The sequence below is a fragment of the Canis lupus genome, chromosome 14 (genome assembly GCF_003254725.2).
Source record: "Canis lupus dingo isolate Sandy chromosome 14, ASM325472v2, whole genome shotgun sequence".
NCBI lineage: Eukaryota > Metazoa > Chordata > Mammalia > Carnivora > Canidae > Canis > Canis lupus.
The window spans coordinates 47,937,121-47,959,533 of record NC_064256.1 but is presented as its reverse complement, the minus strand read 5'-3'; the positions used below and the strand labels follow the sequence as shown (position 1 = coordinate 47,959,533).

At 42.1% G+C, this 22,413-nt stretch overlaps 1 protein-coding gene across 2 annotated transcripts in view; it reads left to right on the top strand.

Annotated features, from left to right (window-relative positions):
- Positions 1-13,299: 13,299 nt before the first annotated feature.
- Positions 13,300-22,413, top strand: part of AOAH (acyloxyacyl hydrolase) — a 158,052-nt gene continuing 148,938 nt past the window's right edge. The window contains exons 1-2 of one of the 2 annotated variants that reach the window (XM_025464638.3): positions 13,300-13,449; positions 13,802-13,952. In XM_025464638.3, the coding sequence (XP_025320423.3) occupies positions 13,396-13,449; positions 13,802-13,952 (205 nt within the window). In that variant the 5' untranslated portion in view covers positions 13,300-13,395. Of the gene's footprint in view, positions 13,623-13,801; positions 13,953-22,413 lie in introns of both variants that reach the window. The other variant, XM_025464639.3, reaches the window with a different exon arrangement.

The following is a 22,413-nucleotide window of genomic DNA, read 5'->3' as shown; positions in this document are numbered from 1 at the left end:
TCTTCTACTACAGATGTTCTAGGGGACAGAGTACAGGTAGGCTCTTGAGGAAAGTTGCTCTTGCCTTTGCTTTGACCCTTTGTTCATTTTTAATTAAATAGTTAATAACTGTGTCAGTTCCCTACTACTGCTATAATAAATTACAAATAAATTTAGCTTAAACCACACAATATATTATCTTACAGGTTCTGGAGGTCAGAAATCAAAACTGAGTCTTTCAGACTAAACTCAAGGTGTTGGCAAAGCTGCATTCCTTCTGGGTTCTCTAAGAAATAATCCATTTCCTTGATTTTCCAGCTTTTAGAGGCTACCTGAATTTCTTGGCTCATGGCCTCTTCTTTGTATTCCAACCTTTCCTTCGATTGTCATATCTTCTGCTCCTATTTTGAACTTTTTGTCCCTCTCTCTCTCTCTCTTTTTCTTGAGAAAGAGAGAGAGTATGTACCTGTGAGTGGGGACGGGGGAGGGGAAAAGGGAGAGGGAGAGAAAGAATCTTAAGCAAGTTCCTGGGACTTAATCTCACAACCCTAAGATCATCACTTAAGCCAAAATCAAGAATCAGTTCCTTAACAGACTGAGCCACCCAAGTGCCCCACTTTTGCCTCTCTTTTGAGACTCTTCAAGATTATTTTGGGCCCATCTGATAGTCGAGGGTAATTTCCCTCATTAAAGATCTCTAATCATATCTGCAAAACCTTTTTCACAGATTTCAGGATTAAAACATGAGCATCTTTGGAGAGCCATTATCCAAGCTACCGCAATGACAAGTAAATTTTGTAACCAATTCTAAATTCATGTCAGCATCCTATCCTCTGAAAGCACTCCCTCATGGCAGGGGAAAGGGAGATAGCTGCACTGTGGGTGTTCACCTGATCATTCTCTGAACAGCTATGGTAGGATGCTCAGCAGATTCTACAAAAGGCAAAAAAAAGGGGGAATACAAAGAAATATAAAAGCTCGCTCAAATATGTGAAGTAAATATAAAAATAACTTTGGTTTTATTGCCATAAACCAAAAGAAGAAAGAAAAAGAAGGCCAGTATATGGTATCTGGCTTGGGGAAAGGAGACCACATCTTGGGCTGGCATTCCCCACACATTGCCTCATGATAGCAGCCTCTATCTCAGAGGGCAGGGAGTGTCTGCCCTGGTTCTCTTGTTCAGTAGGAAGAGTTTACATCACAGTGCTAATATGGAAATAGGTTTGCCCAGACTACACAATTTCTCAACCCAAGTGGCTAAATTTAAAGAAGAAACTCTAGTTTATGAGAACTTCCCATATGTGGAAAACATAATAAGAAGTTGAGAAAAGTAACACTTTTCAGACCAGAGCTTCTTGACCTGGGATCCAGGAACCCCTAGAAAGTAAGTGGATTTCAAGGATCCATAATATTTTAAGTTCATGTATAAAATTGAATGTGTTTTTTAATGTAATTCCTTTCCTATAAGAAGATCCATACCATTCATCAGATTGTCAAAGGGGTCTGTGATTCTAGAAAATATAAGATATTTATATAAGGTGATCAGTTAATTTCCTGATATAAGAAGTTGTTTCCCCCATCTATGAAATGTGCTCACACTCGACATGGGAACCAATCTGTCTGTAAACCTTACAACCCATCCTTGGCACTCACTTAATGACCAAATTGATATAAAGAAAGCTGGCTCTCTGGGGAAATTGTGGGGTTTTGAGTTTCCCAAGGAGGGGCTATGCTCCGATCATGTGGATGAGTAATGGCAAAAAGCAAGTGATTTAACCATATTTAAATAAATTTATTTGCCAGAGGGCACAGCAAGTCAACTATGAGTCCAAACAATGTAAACTCAATGAGGGCAAGAATCTTTTAAGTTCTCCTCACTCTCATGCCTACAGCAATGTCTAACTATAAGGTGATCAATAGTAGGAGATCAATAGATATGCACTTAATGAATCCATCAACAGAGAGTTTCTAAAACCCTACAAAGACTCTGGGTCCAATTAAATTAGGCTGGCTTTTTAATGTACTCTACCGCTAACAAGAAATTTATTTGATTTTATTTAAAAGCCATATATTGGCATTAAATAGAACATTTTAATATATTATTTATAATCTTTTTCATGCTGAAAGTCTGAAAGCTGTTCACTGAAACATTTTGATTTTCCCTGGTGCAGTATTTTCTTTTATTTATATTAAAAATTCGCATGTGGAAGAAAATGGGGAGGCAAGGCCACTACCTGATTCTTTCCATTCAGAATCATATAATTTAGGACTTTTGACCCCATGGAAATAAAAGATCTAAGTTTCAGAGCAAACAGTGAGAGGATGAAAGGTTTCTATTGTTGTTGATTGAAAATGAACTATTTCCCTGCAGGGTGGAACTCAAGTGCATTATTCATGCTGTCATGTGCTAATTGGATTGTCTTTGGCAGAGATGGTATAAGCCGAGCATGGATCACTTCCACATGGGTATCTGGTGTCAGACCCACCAAATAGCAGCTTTCTAAGCCCACAGGTCTATTTTGAAGTCTGATCACTTTCTCACATCAAAGAGTTTAAGGAGAGTTTCTGAATCAGAAATTAAGTAGATTTCTTATACCGTGGCCTGCAGCCATGAGGTGTTTGGACCCTCAAGCACAGAAGTCTCACCAGAGCTTCTGAAGGAAGGTGCCGGCTGGGTGTTTTACCAGAACTGGTCAATTTGCAGGGAGAGGACTTCAAATGGGCCCTCTTAAAAAGCATACCTGGTTAGATGGTTGCATTCTCTTTGGGCTTGAATTCTGGGAAAGTAGAGTTGTTGATGCCACAAAGCAGTGAGGACATGGTAGCTTTGGAGGAACTATTTCACTCTTGAAACATATTCCAGAAAAGTAGTGAATTCTAGGGGGAGTGAATAGGTCTAATGAATGGCCTTCGAGAGTCTAGTCCTGGGAGACTGAGGTAGGAGGGTCTGAAGGTCATTCTTGGTCAGGGCAAACTGGGCAAAGTTACTCTGCATATGGCTAATTAGTCATATCTGACAGGTTGGCGGACTCGTCCGCTGGCCACCATCATGAGCATTTATAACTTTTCTGGAGAAGGGTAGGGGAGGAGGTGTGGAATGATTCAAAATTCTGGTTCTAGAATGACTTTAAGCCTGGGACTCAGTATCTCAGATGGCCTCAAATGCAACACCAACTAGACTTCAGCTTTGCAGACTAGTGAGAATGGAAAAACTTGCAAGACCAAGACAGACAAAGTTGAGGTGGCCCCAACACTACTGCTGAGGCTGGCTCTTATCAAGGCAGAAACTGGGGCCAGAGTTCAGGATCTAATGGCTACAGAAAGCCAGAGCTTATTTTAGGCAGACACCAAGAACCCAGAAGAGGTATGGTCCAGGAGGTAAGACATAAGTGAATTGCAGGCAACAGATAGCACGTACAGTCATGTGAGCAAAGGGGACGCAGTATGAGTGGTCAGACCACACACAGTGAGACTCCAGCAACTATCTGTAAGGTGGAGGAATGAGGCTTTCTAGCTCCATAAGGAGGGGCAAGAGTATCAGGAACCTAACGGAAATTCAGATCAGTTTGGCATCAGGAGAGCTTAGTGGGAGGTGAAGCAATGTCAGACTCAGACACTGAGCCAGCAGGCAGCATGGAGAACCAGTGGCGCTAGGGCTCACCCCAGAGCACAAAGCCTTGACATATACTAGTTCCTAATTTCAGACCTCTCTAGCTGCAGCTAACTATCTTCCTGTTGTGGGGTAAATTATATGAGGATCTGAGAGGACAGCCCTTTCAGGGAGAAGCCAGGGAAAACAAGATGTGACACACTTGGAGGAAACTCCTATCCCCATTGACCTGGAGCAACTTACCTGCGTCTGTGTGTCCCTCAAGGCCTCAGGGAGACCCAGACTATCTAAGGGACAAGGAGGCTGAAACAAACTACACCTGCACCTGAACCTTTGCCCAATGGCAATGTCCTTATCTGGGACTCGCTGCCTAAACTCATGGAGTCAAAAGAGAGGGAGGTACTGTTTTAGCAAAACATACTGCGTCAATGATTTCTTTTAACGTCGAATTTAAAAATCATGTAGCTATACTAGAACACATTTATTTTATCCTGAATGTATTTTAACATTCGGTTCCCATTTAACAACAATTTTATATGTATTTATTTACTTAATATATATTTACATGTTAAATATTTATTTAATGTATATATTTATTTATTGTATATATATTGTATATATATATTTATTGTATTTATTTATTGTATTTATTTATTTAATGTATATATTATATGTATGTATAAATATGTATTTAAACTTTTACATCCTTCTGTAAAACATTTACTAAAATAAAATAGAATAAAACTGGGGTGCCTGGATGGCACAGTGGGTTAGGCATCCAATTCTCAGTTTTGGCTCAGGTCATGATCTCAGGGTTGTGATATCATGCCCCATGTCAGGCTCTGGGCTCAGCATGGAGTCTGCTTAAGACTCTCCCTCTCCCTCTCTCTTCCCCCTCCCCCTGTGCATTCTCTCTCTCTCTCAAATAAATAAATCTCTATTATAAATAAATAAATTAGAATTGAATTGAATAGAATGGAATGGAATAAAAAGAATGTCTCCAAAAAGCAGAATAGAAGAAACAAGAGTCTTTGGAAAGATATGGAAAGAAGCAGCAGAGAAGACTCTGGATTCAAAATCAGTATTAGGGTTTCCATCCTGGGCTATTACTCCAGAAAAGTCATCTTGACCTCTCTGGGCCTCAGTTTCGGTAACATTCTGTGGATGTTCCCTGCTCCTAACTTGATTCAGGAGACAAGGCCTCCCTTGAGCTCCGGGGAGAATGGAGTCAAGGCAAAGATTCCCCTTGTTCACTGGCTCAGAGATTTTTACCAACCTTGTGGTGCTTGAGAGTAGGTAATGTGTTATCTCAACCTAGTTTGGAGGTAGCAAATGTTAACAAAGGATCCTACAACCCAAGTCCTTACTCCAGATGCAGCATATTAACAAGCCCCAGGCAGATAAGCTCTCTTCCTTCACCTCTCTCCTCTCCGTACCTTCATTGCAATAAAAACCCATATACCCGGGGATCCCTGGGTGGCTCAGCAGTTGAGTGCCTGCCTTCGGCCCAGGGCATGATTCTGGAGTCCCGGGATCGAGACCCACATCGGGCTCCCTGCACGGAGCCTGCTTCTCCCTCTGCCTGTGTCTCTGCCTCTCTTTCTCTGTCTCATGAATAAATAAAATCTTTAAAAAAAAAAAACAAACCCATATACCCAAACAAGCAACATCAGTATTCTCAGGGGACTTCAATGGTGTGAGCCAGAAAATGTGACCTTTGCTCTCAATGTGAAGATATTTGCCCTTGAAAGTCTTACATGGTCCTTTCATCTTCTGAGTCTGGGTTACTGATCCTTTGGAACATGCAGCAACCACCTCTGATCACTAGAAAAGTCCAATGCTTTTGGACTGGTTTGATTTCAAATGAAGGAACTTAGTGTTCTGAAAAGCACAACACCAAAGAAGTGGGGCAGATATGCCCAGACCCTTCACACCTGGATGATGCAGCCTGGCCAACCATACCTCAATCTCCAATCTCACACACTGTTCTGATTATCTACTGTTATATAACAAATGATCCCAAATTTAGGGGCTTAACACAACAACTATCTTATTATCTCTTTTCCTGGCAGGTTTCCTCTGGTAGATTTTTTCTGCTTCAAGTACTACCAACTGGGGGTGGGGGTGGAGCTTTGTTGGCATTGAGCTGGCAGGCAGGCTGGACTGGAGAGCCCAAGATGCCTTCACTCTTATTTGGCAAGTTAGTCTCACTCACACGTCTGGTGCCTTTGGAATGACAGCTGGAAGGCTGAGTCAGCAGGGCACTTCTCCCTCCCCGTGTAGTCTCAGGATCTGCGTGTGGTCTTTGTAGCAGAGCAACCAGCTCCAAGACACCAAAGCAAAGGCTGCCAGTCCCCTGAAAGTCTGGGCCTGGCACTAGCCCAGAACCACTCTTTCCAGACTGTATCAGTCAGCAGTCATGAACCAGCCCAGGTTCAGGAGGAGGGCAAATGGACCCCATCTCTCAGAGTGAGAGTGTTAAAGAATCTGGGACCATCTTCAGTCCAACATACACATGCACACATGGACACACACACACATACACTACAACTCTGCAAAATTAAAAAAAAAATTGATGAGTGGCTTTTTAAAGCATTATTTAGGATATGAGAGGAGGAGAAAAATGCAGGTCAATTCAGATTGACCCTCAAGATTTCAGTCCCCTTGGCAGGGTCCCCAATCCCAACACCTTGCTTCACTTTACTCCTCTGTATCCATTTAAGTGGGCCATTCTCCTCCCACCCCAAATCATGGCAAGAAGCAATTTATAAAGGCAGTTCAGGCATCATCAAGAGGCAGAGAGGACCTGCTATTGCAGGTGCAGAGACAAAGGCCCCCCTGTCTTCCTTCTCTGGGAGATGAGTGTGGTCGCTTGACCCCTTCCTACTGCCCCTCAGAGCAGTGCATTCGGGCACTCAGTAAGGCGACGCCCTTCCCCGGGGCTACCCTTCCCCGCTGGCTCAGGTCCACAGTGTCCTGGGAAATGAACTTTACCACCTTATTACAAAAACAGTGAAAAACCAGGAGGAAATTACATGACTCTAGATTTTACCCCGACAGCATGACTCTCACTTCTCGTTTTCTGTCTACCCAGTCTTAGGATCGATCCTACTTGGATGCTCAGCCCTTCCCTGATCTGATTCAGAAGCATTTGAACTAGGGTTTAGTTCTGAACCCCAAATATACTGCCTGCCTTTAAGGTTTCTTGCTTTCACATAAGGCTCCTGAGAACATTTTTAGAAAATATCCTCATCCGCCCCACTGTTCTGTTATAATAGATAGCATATTTTCTCTTTTTTTCCTCAGGAACTTTATTGAGTACCTGCCATGAGTCAGGTGCATCTTCTGGGGGGACAGTGCTAAATAACCTGCCCTGTAGGAGCCAGCATCTGGTAGGAGTCAGATGCCTACGCTAATGGCCATGCCACAAAAACAAGGGCTAGGGGGAGCTTGCCCATAGTGTCCTGGGAGCACTGAAGACAGAGCAAACACTTGTGCTTGGCAAGGGACAGGGAAGGTTTCTGCCATAGGTGGCCTTGAAGGAGAAGGAGGAGTTGTCCTGGAAGATAAGGAGGAGAACATTCTAGGCAGAGTGAAACTCACGCGAAGGCACTGAAACATAAACCGCTTGGCATGTCTGAGGACATCACTGGGAATTTGGTGTCGCTTAAACGTAGAACACGTAGAACACATAGCAAAGTGACTAGAAATTTGCCTGGGGAGATAACAGTCCCCAGATGACAAGCAGCACTGTGAGCCCTTCTGAAGAATTCACCCTTTCAGTTGGTGGCCCTGGGGACTTTGGAGCAGTTACAATCAATAGGATAACATGGTGTATTGGGTTTTGACTAAGATTACTTGCCTTTAATCCTAATTTTATATTTAATTGATTTCCCTGGTATCTTTCTTTTTTTCTAAAGGTCCATATTATCTTAACATAAGGCCATTCAGGGATATATTTATTCTGCTTATTTATCTTGCCAAATCTATGAAAGTTGTTCATCCCCACCCCTTCTTCTTCCCACCACATCCCAATGGAAACCCTGGCAGGAGTTTGGAGGCAACGCTTGAAGCACTGCTCTGTGCCAGGGACCAGTGAAGCAATTCTGTGATCCTCTCTCCTCCCCTCTTACTCTGTCTTCCACTAACTCCTGATGCAATGACTCAGTGAGTCAGCATGAGACCCTAAGTCTTGATGCGGGAGCTCCAAAGAAGCCTGCAACAGACAGACTGAGCTTGCTGTGTGCCTCTGGGGCCCACGCCACGAAATAGTCAGTGTCCCCTCAAGCTGGGGCAAGTTCACAGGGTTGCCATTTGTTTAGCCACTCAACCTCCCAGCACAACTCACCCTGACCCCTCTAGTCGACCACAAAACCTAAGGGCCCTCTGCAAGTGCAGCATCCTACACCAGGAACCCAGAAGCTGCTTTTAGTATTTTGTTCATATTCCATTTGTACCTTACTGAATTTTCCTTGGGGTCCCTTCAAGAAAGTATTTCCAGAAAAGAGATTTAGTTCATGGTTTTTTTTTTGTTTGTTTGTTTATTTATTTGTTTGTTTTGGTTTGGTTTTGGGTTTGTTTGTTTGTTTTTTAATTTTATTTATTTATGATAGTCACACAGAGAGAGATGAGAGAGAGGCAGAGACACAGGCAGAGGGAGGAGCAGGCTCCATTCGGGGAGCCCAACGTGGGACTCAATCCTAGGACTCCAGGATCACACCCTGGGCCAAAGGCAGGCGCTAAACCGCTGCACCACCCAGGGATCCCTGTTTGTTTTTAACGTAGTAATGAACTCTCCCACACAACGGGAGCGTGTCTTACACTTGCTGGTCCCGTCACCGCAGGTTGGTCCATCTTGTCTCGGCCTCAGCTGTGATGTTCATGAGGATTTCATCAGCTCATCTTTCTACAAGCTCTCTGGTCCAAGAGTTGGAGGGGAAAGCATCTTTGGGGAGCATAGGTCTGCCCAGCACTCAAAAAAACCCCACTGAGAAGAATACGACAGGCCAGTATGTCTGCTCATTCCACCCTTCCCAGAACTCACACAACCTAATCAAACATATTCAGTTCAGAAAGACAAATGTTTACACGCATTTATGTGTATCATACATGGTTGGCAGTTGCCTCCAATTCAATTACTTCTTCTTTTTAGAACCCTGGTTTTTAGCCGAGCATGTTGCCACCAGAATAAAGACCACCTGCTCCAGCTCCCCTTGTGGTTAGCAGTGGGCATATGACTCTATTTCCCAGCATGCCTTGTAGCCAGGTGTGGCCAACGAGATGTAAGCAAAAGTGTTGGGGGAGGTTTGGAAAGAAACTCCTTTATAAGGGAAAGTGTGAGTTCTACTAGCCTTCCGCTTTCTTCTACGGTTGGCCTGGAATGTAGACACATTAGCTGTAGCTCTAGCAGCCATTTTACACTTTTAGCTGATCTTGAGGATGGAAATCAGTTCTAGGATAGTGGGACAGAAAATGAGGAGTTTAAGTCCCCGAAGACATCATGGAACTCTCAGACTGACCCTAAACCGCTTACCCTTGGACTTCTTTTATCTAAAAATGAAAGAAAGAATGAATGGATAAGCTTCAAGCTACTTTTGATAATGTTTATTTTATTCTATTCTTTGTGCATTCAAACTTAACTTTACACTTTGGAGGCGTAGGTAAAAATGATTTAAGACTACCCCCCCCCCCAAATCTACAGCATATTAGAGTCCAAAACCCTCCTCAAGACACCTGTGAATTCCTGAGCTTGTATTCTCTTGGTCTCTCTGCCTCTGTACTTCCTTCCACCTGTGACTTCTTAGCTCTGCCCTGCTCTGATCCAAACATGAAACTTGTTCTCATTGATTTCCACAAAAATCCTTACAGGACCTGGACAAAGTATCATTTCACACATGGCACAGCAAACGCCTTGCAAATCTACATCGGACCTTTCTATTAGCTCAGTTTTGCCCCCTCACTTCCCAGCACTCCTCTCTGTTTTCTAGCCAGGGAGATCCTCGTGTCTCATCCGTCCCTCTTCTCCCTCCACTCTCATTTCTCTGCTCCTACCCTCTTCCTTCTGGATTATGTCCAAATTTTTCTGCCTTGCTTATGAAACGTACTTCACTCACCACAGCCCCTTTCCCCAAACTTTGATCAGGTCCCCAGCAGACAAAAGAAGTTATACTTCATAGAATTCACCCTCCTTAGAAGGCCGTGGTTATAAAAGGCATGATACTCCTGCCAGATACATATCTCTAAAAATCTCAAGAACCTCAAAGTGTGTGAATGAGTGGGTCGGGTTTGTGGGGAGTGTTGGAGCACACAACCTGTTGTGTGTCTAGGTTGCTTTGCACTGCTGCTGGGCCACCCATCGCTCAAGGATCATTGGCTTATTTCCTGGTGCACGGCTTTTCCTGCTGGAAGCTACCAGCATAGCTCCAGAGAGGCATTCCTGGTCTCCAAACTTTGGCCTATTGCCCACTCTGTGCTTCTCACATTACATCACAAGTCTCCCCCTCACCAGGGATAGGACCTGTGGCTGGCCACTTTGGGGCTTTCTGAATTCTGACTTTGCATCTACTTATGTGCATTACTAAAACCCTTTTAAAATCCTTTTAAATGTCCTCAGAAAATGTGCAAAGCAAAGCATGTTAAAATTCCAATATTATTTGAGAAGGATAATATTAATTGATTGTTGGCTTTGAGGTTATCTAACATTTACTGTTAGGGTTTTTTCACTCTCATTGTCTCTTTAATCCTAGGAATTTTTCTATAATATTGGCATTAGTTGACCCATTTTACAGTGACCTCAACTAATCCCAGGGAGGCAGATCCACTTGCCCAAAGGCACACAGTAGGAAGTGGTGAGGCCGCAATGAAAATGTAGGTACCGCCTCCTAAATTCATAACTCTTTTAATCAGCAGATGTGCAGCCCTGTTGTGGATTTACTATTTCTCTAGAACAGAACAGAAAGAGGATTGGTTTAAAGCTAGAATAAATAAGCTCTGATTGGGGAGGAGAAGGTCAGCAAAGGGTCTGAGGTTGATGGGTCTGAACTGAGCACCACCGCAGGGAATCCTGGGAAGCCAGAAGCGAAGAGAGGGACCCTTGGTGTCAGGAAGAGGAGAAAGTCAAAGGGAAGATATGCTTTGGTGACAGCACCAGCTTTTACATTATCTCCTGCCATCCAGGTCATTTTTTTTTTTCCTGATTAAGACACTTGCTGTGAATGAGATGGTTGAGGCCAATGCAGGTCAAAAAATAATCAGGAAGCATATTCAGACAGAACAAACCAGGACCACAGGTGTAGCATTTGGGAATTATAAACCATCAGCCTTCTGCTACAGGGACTGTGGTTTGAATCGAAACTCCTCACATAAAGTAACAAAATGCTGCAAGGAAGAAATCTCATTCCCAAAAGCAGATACTGAGAAAATCAGCATTGGAGCCTCTGACAGCTGGGGTCCCCTAGGGGTGTCGTACAGGGTCCAGCTAGTTATGATAAGCCACGGGCAGATCCAGGGCCCTCCAGCACGTCGTGCAGAAATCCTCGGTCATGTGCACTCGATGCTCAACGAACAAAGGCAGCCCTGCTGGGGGAGATGAGAACGGCCAGTTTGAGGGGCGCCTCGAGGAGCTCCCCACCTTGGTGATGGAAGGGTCTTGTTCGGCAGTGTGCAGGCACCTACCCTTGCTGCAGCATTAGTTAGCAAAATCACTTCCTGATTTCCGTGTTCTTGTTTTGCCCCTGCCCAGTAAGAACTTGACCTTCGAGTGTGAAAATGACTCTGCTTGTGGAAAACCTGCAGTGTATGCAGTGTAGTAAGTGCGACAGACCCCTATAGCTGAGGCATCTCACACCTGGAAATGGTAAGGGATGTGCTTGGCGCTGCACGGCCAAGCCAGGCATTCCCAGTTTGGCCAGCCTGGAGGCCGGAGCACACCAGGTCACCTCAGGGCTCCCTGTTCCTGGGGTGGGGGGTGGGGGGCAGGTTGGTAGGCAGAGCTGCCTGCATCACACATATATGACCAAGGCTTAAAACCCACACACAGTGTCACACTGAGAAATTCCTCCCACCCTGAGAGGCCTGCTTACAGCTATAGATCTAGGCCAGAAGAACCTCAGGAGGCCCAGTCCTGTGCCAAGTGCTCTTCTGGAAGCTGCCTGAAGATTCCTCACTGATCTATGGGTTAGCAAAGCAGACTGTGCATTCATGGAGCGCTGCCCGGTGCATAGACGCTGCCTCTTCCAATCCATGCCATTTCCCCACACCTTGGCCCGCAACTACCTCGGGTGTCTTATTATTCTCTCGAAGGCTGACCTGGGGTGCAGACTTCATCGCACTCCTGCTGGAATAATAACCAAAGCTTTGATTTACCAAGCACTTTCTTCCTGCCAGGTTCACTGCTTTATAGTTTGGTTACATCATCTATTTTAGTCCTTCCAGCAACCTTGTAGGACAAATATCATTATCCCAATATAAATGAGGAAACTGAAGCATTTAAAGGTTATATTACTGATCTAGTACATTACTCAGAGGTAAACAATAGGTGTAATATTTGAACATGGGTCTTTTTTGTCTTTGCAATATGAGCTCTTAATCATTCCATTATCCTGCCTCTTTAGGAAGTCTCTGGAACTTCTCTAGGCCCTGCCCGCTGTGGTGGTCCTGGTGACCTCCAGAGCTTTCCTTAGTTACAGGATCAGGGACCCTGAGGACTAGCCTCAAAGGAAGTCACAGGCCTGTGATGACCAAGGTCATCCACGGTGTCTGCTGGACCAACCTATCCCAGGACATAAGCAGGGAATCACTCTGGCATGTGATATCTCTGCTGCAGATTCAGAGATTTGACAAATTGGCATTTATTAAGCTAATGGCTACAAAGCAATCTTTAAACCATAAAAATTGTATTTCCTACATCCTGGAAAGAATACAACTCTAAAGCTCTGTGTGCTATTTTGAACGCTACTCCTTAAATAAAAGCAAGAGGAGGAGAAGGAGAGCTTTCCACCAAGTCTGATAGTTTTCATAATTTTTCATTTCATAATATTTCATGAAGTTAATAATAAGCTTTCCTCAGAGCCTAATCAAGGAGAGTAAAAATTGCAGGACCTCCCAGATTTATCTAGATTGTGGTACTTTGGCCCAGTCCCCTTATCTTGTCTGAGAATGGCATATGACTTTGCTCTATCTGTTTTAGAACAAAGTACTTAGATTATATGTCTTTTCTTTATCTGTGATCTGGTTCAGGTTTTTTTTTTCCCCCACAGAAAAACAGCATTCAGTTCTCATCTTCAACACAGAAAATCAGTCTCTTAAAAATGAACAGATCATCTACAGGTGGGGAATATAAACATGTTTTGAAAATCTGGAGAAAAGAGATGGATCATACATAGCCAAGTAAATATGAACAGGTTAATTCTAGCACATTGTTTTTTCTCATTAGATTTAAGATCCAGCTGTGCCGACTGCCCATTACTGTCCGTGTTGCTTATTTCCTGTACGCAAGACCGAAGGCTATGAGAAAACTTGACCCTTGAAAGGAAAATCCAACTACTCCAGAGAACTGCTTGACCAGAATATTCTTTAGCAGCCGAATGAGTTCAGTCTCACCATACAAAATTGTTCAGAGAAAAAAAAAATTGTTCAGAGCAAAACGAACTTCAGAATACAGGAAATTATAATTTCTGTAACGTGTGGACACTGCTGATCAAATTGCTAAAGAGCGTGTGTTTGTGGTTTATTTTTTTTTCTTCAGTTTTAGTTTTGTTTCGTTTTGCAAGAACGAAAGAGGAAGGGCCTCCTAACCACCCCACAGGATGTTTCCCGTAAGACTGGAGGTTCCAGGGCTTATGACCGACTTTGGCCGGCAGGTGAGGGCGGGCGAGCACAGAAGGGCACACTGTTGCCATTGCTGCCACTTGGGTTTGTCCTTCTGCTGCAGTTTTTAACTCCGAAAACCTGCCTGCCAGGGGCTCCCTGCAGCTCTTTCCGGTGCAGGCTTCTGGCTCTCTCTCAGGGTTCTGCAAGAGGAAGGAGTGGGTCTGTGAGTGTTTATATGTTTTTCTAGTCCCTTCACACTTATGAAAAGTGTGTATATGTGAGAGTGTGCAGAGTGTGGGGGGGTTGTCAAAGAGAGAACGAGGACTGAAGAGAAGGAGAGTTCTCTGAGAGCTCCTGTGGCCCTGGCTTCGGGGTCCCTCAGTGGGCTGCCTCTGTACCCAGGCTCTCCTGGTGCACGGCTCTGAAATGAAGTCCCCCTGGAACATCTGTTTGGCGACTCCTCTGTTCTTACTCCTGCCCCTTCACACATGGGCCTCTCCAGCCTCTGAGGACCGGGCCAGCGCCAGATACTCCAATGGCCACACCTGTGTAGGTAGGTAAGGTTTGGGTATTTTCATGTGGATGTAACAGTGGGGTCAAATACTTTGCTTGCATAGCATATCACCTATTTAATGATGTCAATAGCTGTGAACTCCCAGTAGGGTGCCAATAACCTCACCAACATAGAAAACCTCTGAGAAAAAAAAAAGAAAAGAAAACCTCTGGGCCTGAGAGTGAGCACTCATACTATTGCACGCAAATACCCTATACAATTGCTAGTTTGAATTTGTTATAAAAGTCTTCCACCTTGTTGGTGATAGAAATTTTTTCTCTTGCATGGACAGCTCTTATAAGAGCCTGAAATGCTTACCCCTTTCAGAAGGACAGTGGGCAGCGTCGCACAGCGGAAAGAAGATGGCCTTTGACTTCAGACTGCATCATTTCTGCCATCTTCTATTGCTCAGGATGTCCTGGTCCCTCCACTCAGACTGAGGACATAGTTTGGTTCTTTCTGTGAGATGTGTTGAGGAATTTGTGACCCTCCTTGTCAGCCACAGGGGGTTCGTTTGGTTTCCTATGCAACTACTCCACAGCCCCAAGAGCTCAGGGAGTCTGGTTGCTGGTTAGGTTTGATGATGGTTTAGCACCCATTTACCCAATTCACAGCTTCTGGCTAACTCTGCCTGGAGTTGTTGACCTGTCCTCATGGTAAGAAGAAAGGCCAGGGCAAGATGGGCCTGTCGTGATCGACATTTACTCAGCACTGGCTGTGCTGAGCCAGGGGCTGCAGGCAGTCCCAGTTGGGGTCTCACTATTTGGATTGGTTGCATGGAGAAACGGGCTCAGAAATTTGTGCACAGGGGAGTTTATTGAGGTGTGCTCTTGGGGAAAACATCATGAGGAAGGATGGAACAGAAGGAGCAGGTAGGAGGAAAATATGGGCTGCGCTATAGCCACACACACACACACACACACACACACACACACACACCTTCTGTCAATCCCACAGGAAGCTCTGGACTAAATTGGCTCTTTGGAGTGGTCTGAGGTGGATCCAGACCCTAGAACTGCCCCCATTGAACAGTCACTGAATATGAACTGCCCCCAGTGGGTAGCATTGGGTGGAGGCAATGCCTGCAGAGATACTTGATGTGAGCCCTTAACACCAACAGTCACAGCAACAGGGGGAGCGAGTATCTTCTAAAGGGAACCTGGAGGTGCTCTGGCTTACAGGGGCAAATGTGGGGAATGTTTTAGGAAGCAGTAAAGTAAGCTCATTCACAGCTAGTGGTAAGAGGAAGAGTATCATGGAGGAGGCAGGAGAAGAGAAGGGATGGCTGTTTGGGCTTCCACTACTTTCTGATGAAAACCAAGATGATATGACTTCAAATTCACTGGCACAAAGACACTTTCCAAACATTCCTACATGCCTACTCCCCACATGGTCACTGAGTAGCCACCACATGCCAGGCCCTGTGCTTGGAGCTAGAGGTACAAAGGTGAATAACAATTATTTTCAAAATGCCTCTGTCCTCAGGAAGTTCACTGTCCAGTTTAGGGGGGGAAAATGAGAATCTGGACTGTAAAGATTACAGTTCTTTAAAATGAAAGACAAACTGGGTGCTTAGGGCACACGATAATACTCCACCTCTCAGGCACCCTATAAACTGCAGTGTCCATGGGAGAGCCAGCAGGAAGTCAAGAAGCACAGAGCAAAGACAAACTATTTCAAAGCAGACAACTGCTGACTACAAGAACCTCATCATATTCATAAAGTTGCCAGGGGAAGGTAAAAGTATAAGCTGAGGGAAAAGGAAGAGGAGTGGGATAAAGTTTTAGAAATTTATAAGTATTTCTACCCAAGTGTTGCCAGGCAAGAAGGAAGCTTCAGGTGTCTCAAAGATTCCATTGCCATTACCTCCCTCTAGAAAGACTCTAGACAGCAAAAATCTTGAGAAAAGTTGGTCAGGTAGTTGGATTTCTGATCATCCAATTGAGCAGTCAGGAATAATCTTTTTTAGCCACCAGCAACCTCCTAATCACCATTCCAAAATAAAGTTTCATCTTGTTTGTAGAAGTATACACTGGCCTTGATTTATAAAATCATAATAAAATAAAAATATTTATAGTCACTTTCTCAACACATGGAAGTAGTTCTGCTTCCCAATTTTTCATGGAGTTTGATTGAATTAATTTGGTTCTAAACATTTTTATGAAGATGTGCTTTTAGTGATCATGTTTGTTTCCTACCCATGAAAATTATTTTGCTACTGGTCCGTAGCCATTCTTGAAGCTTCTGGGCATTTCTCCATGCTGCCTTCCATATATTCTCCGAGTTGCATCTGGGCTAATTGGAGTGGTACATGGGGAAAGGAAGGGCTCTTCACCTGTAAGAATCACATTTGTAAGTTAATCATTATGAGTTAATCATTTTTAAAGATTTTATTTATTTATTCATGAGAGACACACACAGAGAGAGAGAGGCAGAGACACAGGCAGAGGGAGAAGCAGGCTCCATGTAGGGAGCCCGATGTAGGACTCGATCCCAGGACTCCAGGATCATGCCCTGAGCCACCCAGGCATCCCTGCTAACATTTATTGAGCATGTACTGTGTCATTAACAGTCTTCCAAAAAAGTTTATATGAACTATCTCATTTGATCATTAAAATGACCCTACCAGATATATATCATCATTATTCCCACTTGGCAGGAGAAACAATTGAGACCTAGAGAAATAAGAAATTTGGCCAGTTTACACAGCCAGTTAAAACCTGCCTTAGATTTTACTGTAGGTGTGATTATAGGGTTTTTTTTTAAGTGATTAAGTTGGGGCAATAGATTTCTTACCCATATTTTTTAAAATAAAATTTTATTTTATAGCTTAGTTGAGATATAATTCATATACCATAGAGTAAACCCTTTTAAATTGTTTATTTAGTATATTCATAAGTTGTGTATTGGTCATCAATATTTAACCCAAACATTTTTATGATGCTGAAAAGAAACCCAACATTTATTAGTAGTCATTCCCCACCTCCCTCTCTCTTCAGTCCCTGGAAACCACTAATCTCCTTTACATCTATGAACATTTTCCAAAAATGTAATGATACAATACATGGCGTTTTGTTACAGGCTACTTTGACTTAGCATAGTGTTTTTAAGCATGCACCAACTTCATTTCTTCTTACGAATTAATAATATTTCATTGTCTGAATATGCCCCACATTGTTTATCTAGTCATCAGTGATGGACACATGCATTGTTTCCAGTTCTTAGCTTGTATGACTAATTCTGATACAAATACCCATGTATAAGTTTCTGTGTGGGTATTCATTTTTTTTTCTCTTGGGGATATACTTAGGAGTGGAATTTCCAGGTCATATGATAACTTTGTTTAACATTTTGAGAACCTCCAAAGTGTTTTCTAGAGCTGCGGCACTGTTTTACATCTTCACCATTAGTGCATGAGGGTAAAGTTTTCCCACAACCTTGCCAATACCTTGTTATTATCTTTCTTATTATAGTCATCCTAGAGTATATAGAATGATATACCTCATTGTGGTTTTGATTTGTACTTCCCAAAATAATAATGATGTTGAACATCTTTCTGCCTGTTTATTGACCACTTGCATATCTTCTTTGACAAAATGTCTACTCAAGTCATTTGCCCTCTTATTAAAAGTTTGTTTGTTTGTTTGTTTACCGAGAGCATAAGCAGAGGGAGGAGAAGAGGAAGAGAGAGAGAGAATCTCTAACAGACTCCATGCTGAGCAAGGAGCCCAATGCAGGGATCCATCCCAAGACCCTGAGATCATGACCTGAGCTGAAATCAAGAGTCAGATGCTTAACTGAATGAGCCACCCAGGTGCCCCTCCTTTGCCCATTTTTAAACTGGATTATTGTCTTTTTATTGTTGAATTATACAAGCTCTTTATATACTCTAGACACATATCCATTACCAAATATATAATTTGTAAATATTTTCTCCCATTCTGTGGAAGTTTTTTTTTTTCACTTTCTTGATGGTATCTTTGGAAGTACAAAAGTTTTACATCTTAATGAAGTCCCATTTGTCTATTTTTTTCTTCTGTCTTTTGTGCTTTTTGTGTATCTAAATCCCATATTTAAAAAATTTGTTGTTTGGGGGCACCTGGGTAGCTCAGTGGTTGAACATCTGCCTTCAGCTCAGGGCATGATCCTGGGGTCCCAGGATTGAGTCCTACAACGGGTTCCCTGCAGGAAGCCTGCTTCTCCCTCTGCCTATGTCTCTGCCTCTCTGCATCTCTCATAAATAAATAAATAAAATCTTTAAAATAATAAATAAATAAATAATTTATTGTTTTAACTATTGTCTTCCTATTGTCATGTGCTCATCCCCTCATCTTATTTCCCAGACATTGGGTTTTGGTAACACAGAGTATAACTCTTGGGGTTGTGAGTAACAGAAATTAACTTGAGCTGAGCTAAGCTAAGCAAAAAATAAATAAATAAATAAACAAACAAATAAATAAATAAATGGAGGAAGTATTTTAATGAAAAATCCTAGGAATGAATTTTAGAACCAAAAGGCAGGAAAACATAGTCAGGCCTAAAAACATGAGCCAAAAAATGAGCCAGGATCCAAAAAATGATGGTTGCCAGGGTCCCAGGAAGTTCTTTCCTGACCTTTTGGTACTGCCTCCTTCTCTGACCCTACAGACCAGCAGGTTTTACCTCTCCAGGCTCTTTGGTCGATTATGGGCTCCCACAGGCCAGAATTTGTCTGCAGTTGTTCAGCACACACAGAGATGGACTCTCCTTCTCGTTGTTCATCCAGCTTCCCAGCAGAAAGAATCTGGGCTGTCTTTAGACCACTGAATAAGGTGCAACTGGCAGTGAGGAGAGGTTATGGTACAGGTGTATTTGTCAGACCCATGGGGTGAGGAGACAGCTTTCATGGAAGTAAGGATTGCTGTGACCGGAGAGACACTCAAAAGAAACCACCCAGAAGTTACAGAGTGATTGAGCCAACGTTCCTCTCATAAACAAACACTTTCAGCTCCAGTCTCACAAGGAGACTCTGCAGTAGGGACCAAGCAGTAGACCTGGAGGCAATCGTCTTAAATATATTCCAAAATCAAGCTGTGTAAAGCCCCAGTGGCCCGTTTCCCAATTTACCATAATTTGTTTGCACGGGACTGTATATGTCATTTGATCACTAAGCAAATGCTGATTCTTCTGTGCTTGAACAAGCAGTGCCTTTCTGCCACTTTCCAAATGTTATGGAATCAATAATAAGCCATGTTCATTTTTGCAAAACATCATTTTCTTTACATGGGTGATTTAGGAGCAAAGTAATCCTTATGTTTCTAAATCACTGACATTTTAAATTAATTCACTGAGTTTTGAGTTTGTTTTTTTTAAAGCACTTTGTGGTGCTCAGGAAGTCTTCTAAAAGGTTAAAAAAAAAAACCTACCTTTCTCCCCTCTTATCCATGTTTGCTTAAATATATAAAATCCTTCAGAGTCCGTTAAAACCCCTCCCCTTCCCTCCCCACACCACTCCCCTGCAACCCACACAGAGTGGTCAGAGATGACTTCATAGCTTGAATGATAAGGAGAAAAGCAGTGAGTGGTAAAATGACAGTGTCACTGACAAAAATAGGAAAGATTTAGATAGCGCCGCAGAGAAGTTTGAAAATTTATGGTCACAATTTTATATCCAGAAATTTCATTTTCTCTATTTCTCTGTAACTGAACACTTGTTCATAGGCCATCGCTGCTGCTGATAGCGGAAAACATTCCATCCTACCCCTTCTGTGTTTACAGTTAGTCTCCTCTGGGTACTCTGGGGTTCTCTTCTCCTTTCCTCTCTGAGGGTTGGTCTCAGCTCTGAGGGAGCCTTTTGTACCACTCTGACATTTAAGTTCTCGGCCTCTGAGGGTGGGCTTCTGTCCCCAGTCCCCAGAGCTCCCACGTGGGTGTCACGGCTGGTGTAGCTCCTTGGACTCATCTCAGCAATGCAATCTCCACAGCACACACTGAGGACCTGCTGCTCAGCTCCACCTTTCCAGGTCCTTCAGACCATGCTGCTCTAGCCACTCACCCACTGGTTCCCCCTGCACTTAGCCCCCCACTGTTCACACCTTTTATTTTTAAATTATCATAGAATTTAACCTCGACCTTAGCACAAATGGTAGGTTTCTGATCATCTAAACTTCCACCACATCTCCATTTGCCTTTTTCCTGGATTGCTCTGTGGGTCACAACTCTGAAGAGAAAGACCACAAAGACACCAGAAAGAGAGAGAGACAGAGAGAGAGAGAGAGAGCCACAACTTTGAAGAAAGGTCAGAAAGAGAGCAAAAACAAAAAACAAAACTCAAGATAACAGTATGCTTTTCTTCAGGAAGAATATGAATAAATTTTGGAGAGCAGGGTAAAAGTAGATCATTGATCAAATGTACTATGGGAAAGAGAAAAAAAATGTAATGAAGCATTAAGCATAGTAAAATCCCTGTACAATTATGATGTTTCCATCTCTATTTTACAGCTATTTCCATAGCTCTGATGTATGTAAATGAACTGTACATGCCATCAAAAGACAAGATGATCATGATAGATAAACAAGGCAAGATCCAACTATATTTTGTCTACTGAAGACACACTTTAGATTCAAAGGCAAATAGTTTGAATTGTAAGATAGTTGGAATAAATATATTATTATTATTATCAGACAAAATATACTTTAAGATATGAAATAATCCTGGGGTGTCTGGTGACTCAGTCAGTTGGGTGTCCAACTCTTGATTTCAGCTCAGGTCATGATCTCAGGGTTATGGGACCAAGCCCCACGTCAGGTTCCGCACTGAACATGGAGCTTGCTTGGGATTCTCTCTCTCCCACTCTCTCTGCCACTCCCCTGCTCATACTTTCTCTCTCTCTTAAAGAGAAGATAAGAAAGAAACCTAAGACAAAGAGGAATCTTCCATAATGATAAAGAGGTCAATATATCAAGAAAGAAGTAACAATTGTAAATGTACACTTAATAACAGAGCCCCCCAAAAAACAAAACTTTAAAAATTTAATTAAAAATCCCAAAAGAAAAACAGATAATTCAACAAAATAGTTGAAAATGTCAATGCTCTTCCCTCTGTAACTGAACAAGGGGACAAAAAGTAAGGATGTAGAAGACCTGAACAACACTAACCACTAACTTAACCCAACTAACACCTATAGAACACTCCATTCAACTACAGCAAAAGTACATATTATTTTTTAACCATACATGGCACATTGTCCAGCATAGACCATATACTAGGCAATAATACAAGTATCAATCCATTTTTTAAAACTGAAGTTATACAAACATTTTTCCAGTTAAATCAGAAATCAACAATAGGAACAAATCTGAAGGAAAAAACCATTAGGCACAAGTAAGACAACACACACTTATTTAAAAAAAATAGATAAAAGAGGAAATTATAGAGAAATTAGAAAATAGTTTGGCTTAATTGAAATTGAAAATACAATATATCAAATTTTATGGACTATAGCTAAAGCAGTTTCTAAAGAAAAATTTATGACTTTAAACATGTATGCTATAAGAAAATTCAAAATTGGCAAAAATTCTTGACAAAACATCAATAAACTGAATCCAGCAACATATAAAATGAATTATACAGCATGGTCAAGTGGGATTTATCCAAGGAATGTATGGTTGTTTTAATATCTGAAGATCAATTAATGGAATATACTGAATTAGTAGAGTAGATGCTATAACTATTTTATCAAGCCCAGAAGAAATAGAAACATTATTTGACAAAATCTATCACCCATCCAAGTCAAAAATGTTCAACAAATTATGAAAGAAAAAAATAAAAAATTAAAAAATTAAAAAAAAATTATGAAAGAAAAAGGAACTTTCTTAATCTGACAAAGGGCGTGTATGAGAACCCTAGTGCTAGCTTCATACTTAATGATGGAAGAGTGAATGCTTTCCTCCTAAAGTCAGGAACATAGGAAGATCTCCACCCTCACCACTTCTAGTCAACATTTTGTTGAAAGTTCTATTCAGTTTAATAAAGAAATAAAAACAATAGGAGCATACAAATTGGAAAGGAATAAGTTAAATTGTCTTTATTTTCAGACAACATGATCCTGAATGTAGAAAATCATGAGGTATTTACAACAAAATAACTATAACGAGTAGGAAAATCTAATAAGATTGCAAGATTCAAGATTAATATAAAAACTGGTAGTATTTGTTTATATTAGCAACAAATTTTCAAGAACTGAAATTAAGAATTTCATTCACAATGTAATAAAAAATACCTAGGAATAGATTTAATAAAAGGAATGCAATTCCTCTACACTGAAAACTAGAAACCATTGTTGAGAGAAATTAAAGCATGCTTTACAGAAATGGAGAGATGGATTATGCTAATGGACTGGAAGACTCAGTGGTGTTCAGATAGCAGTATTCTCCTAATTGACCCATAGACTAAATACAATTCCAAACAAAATCCTAACAT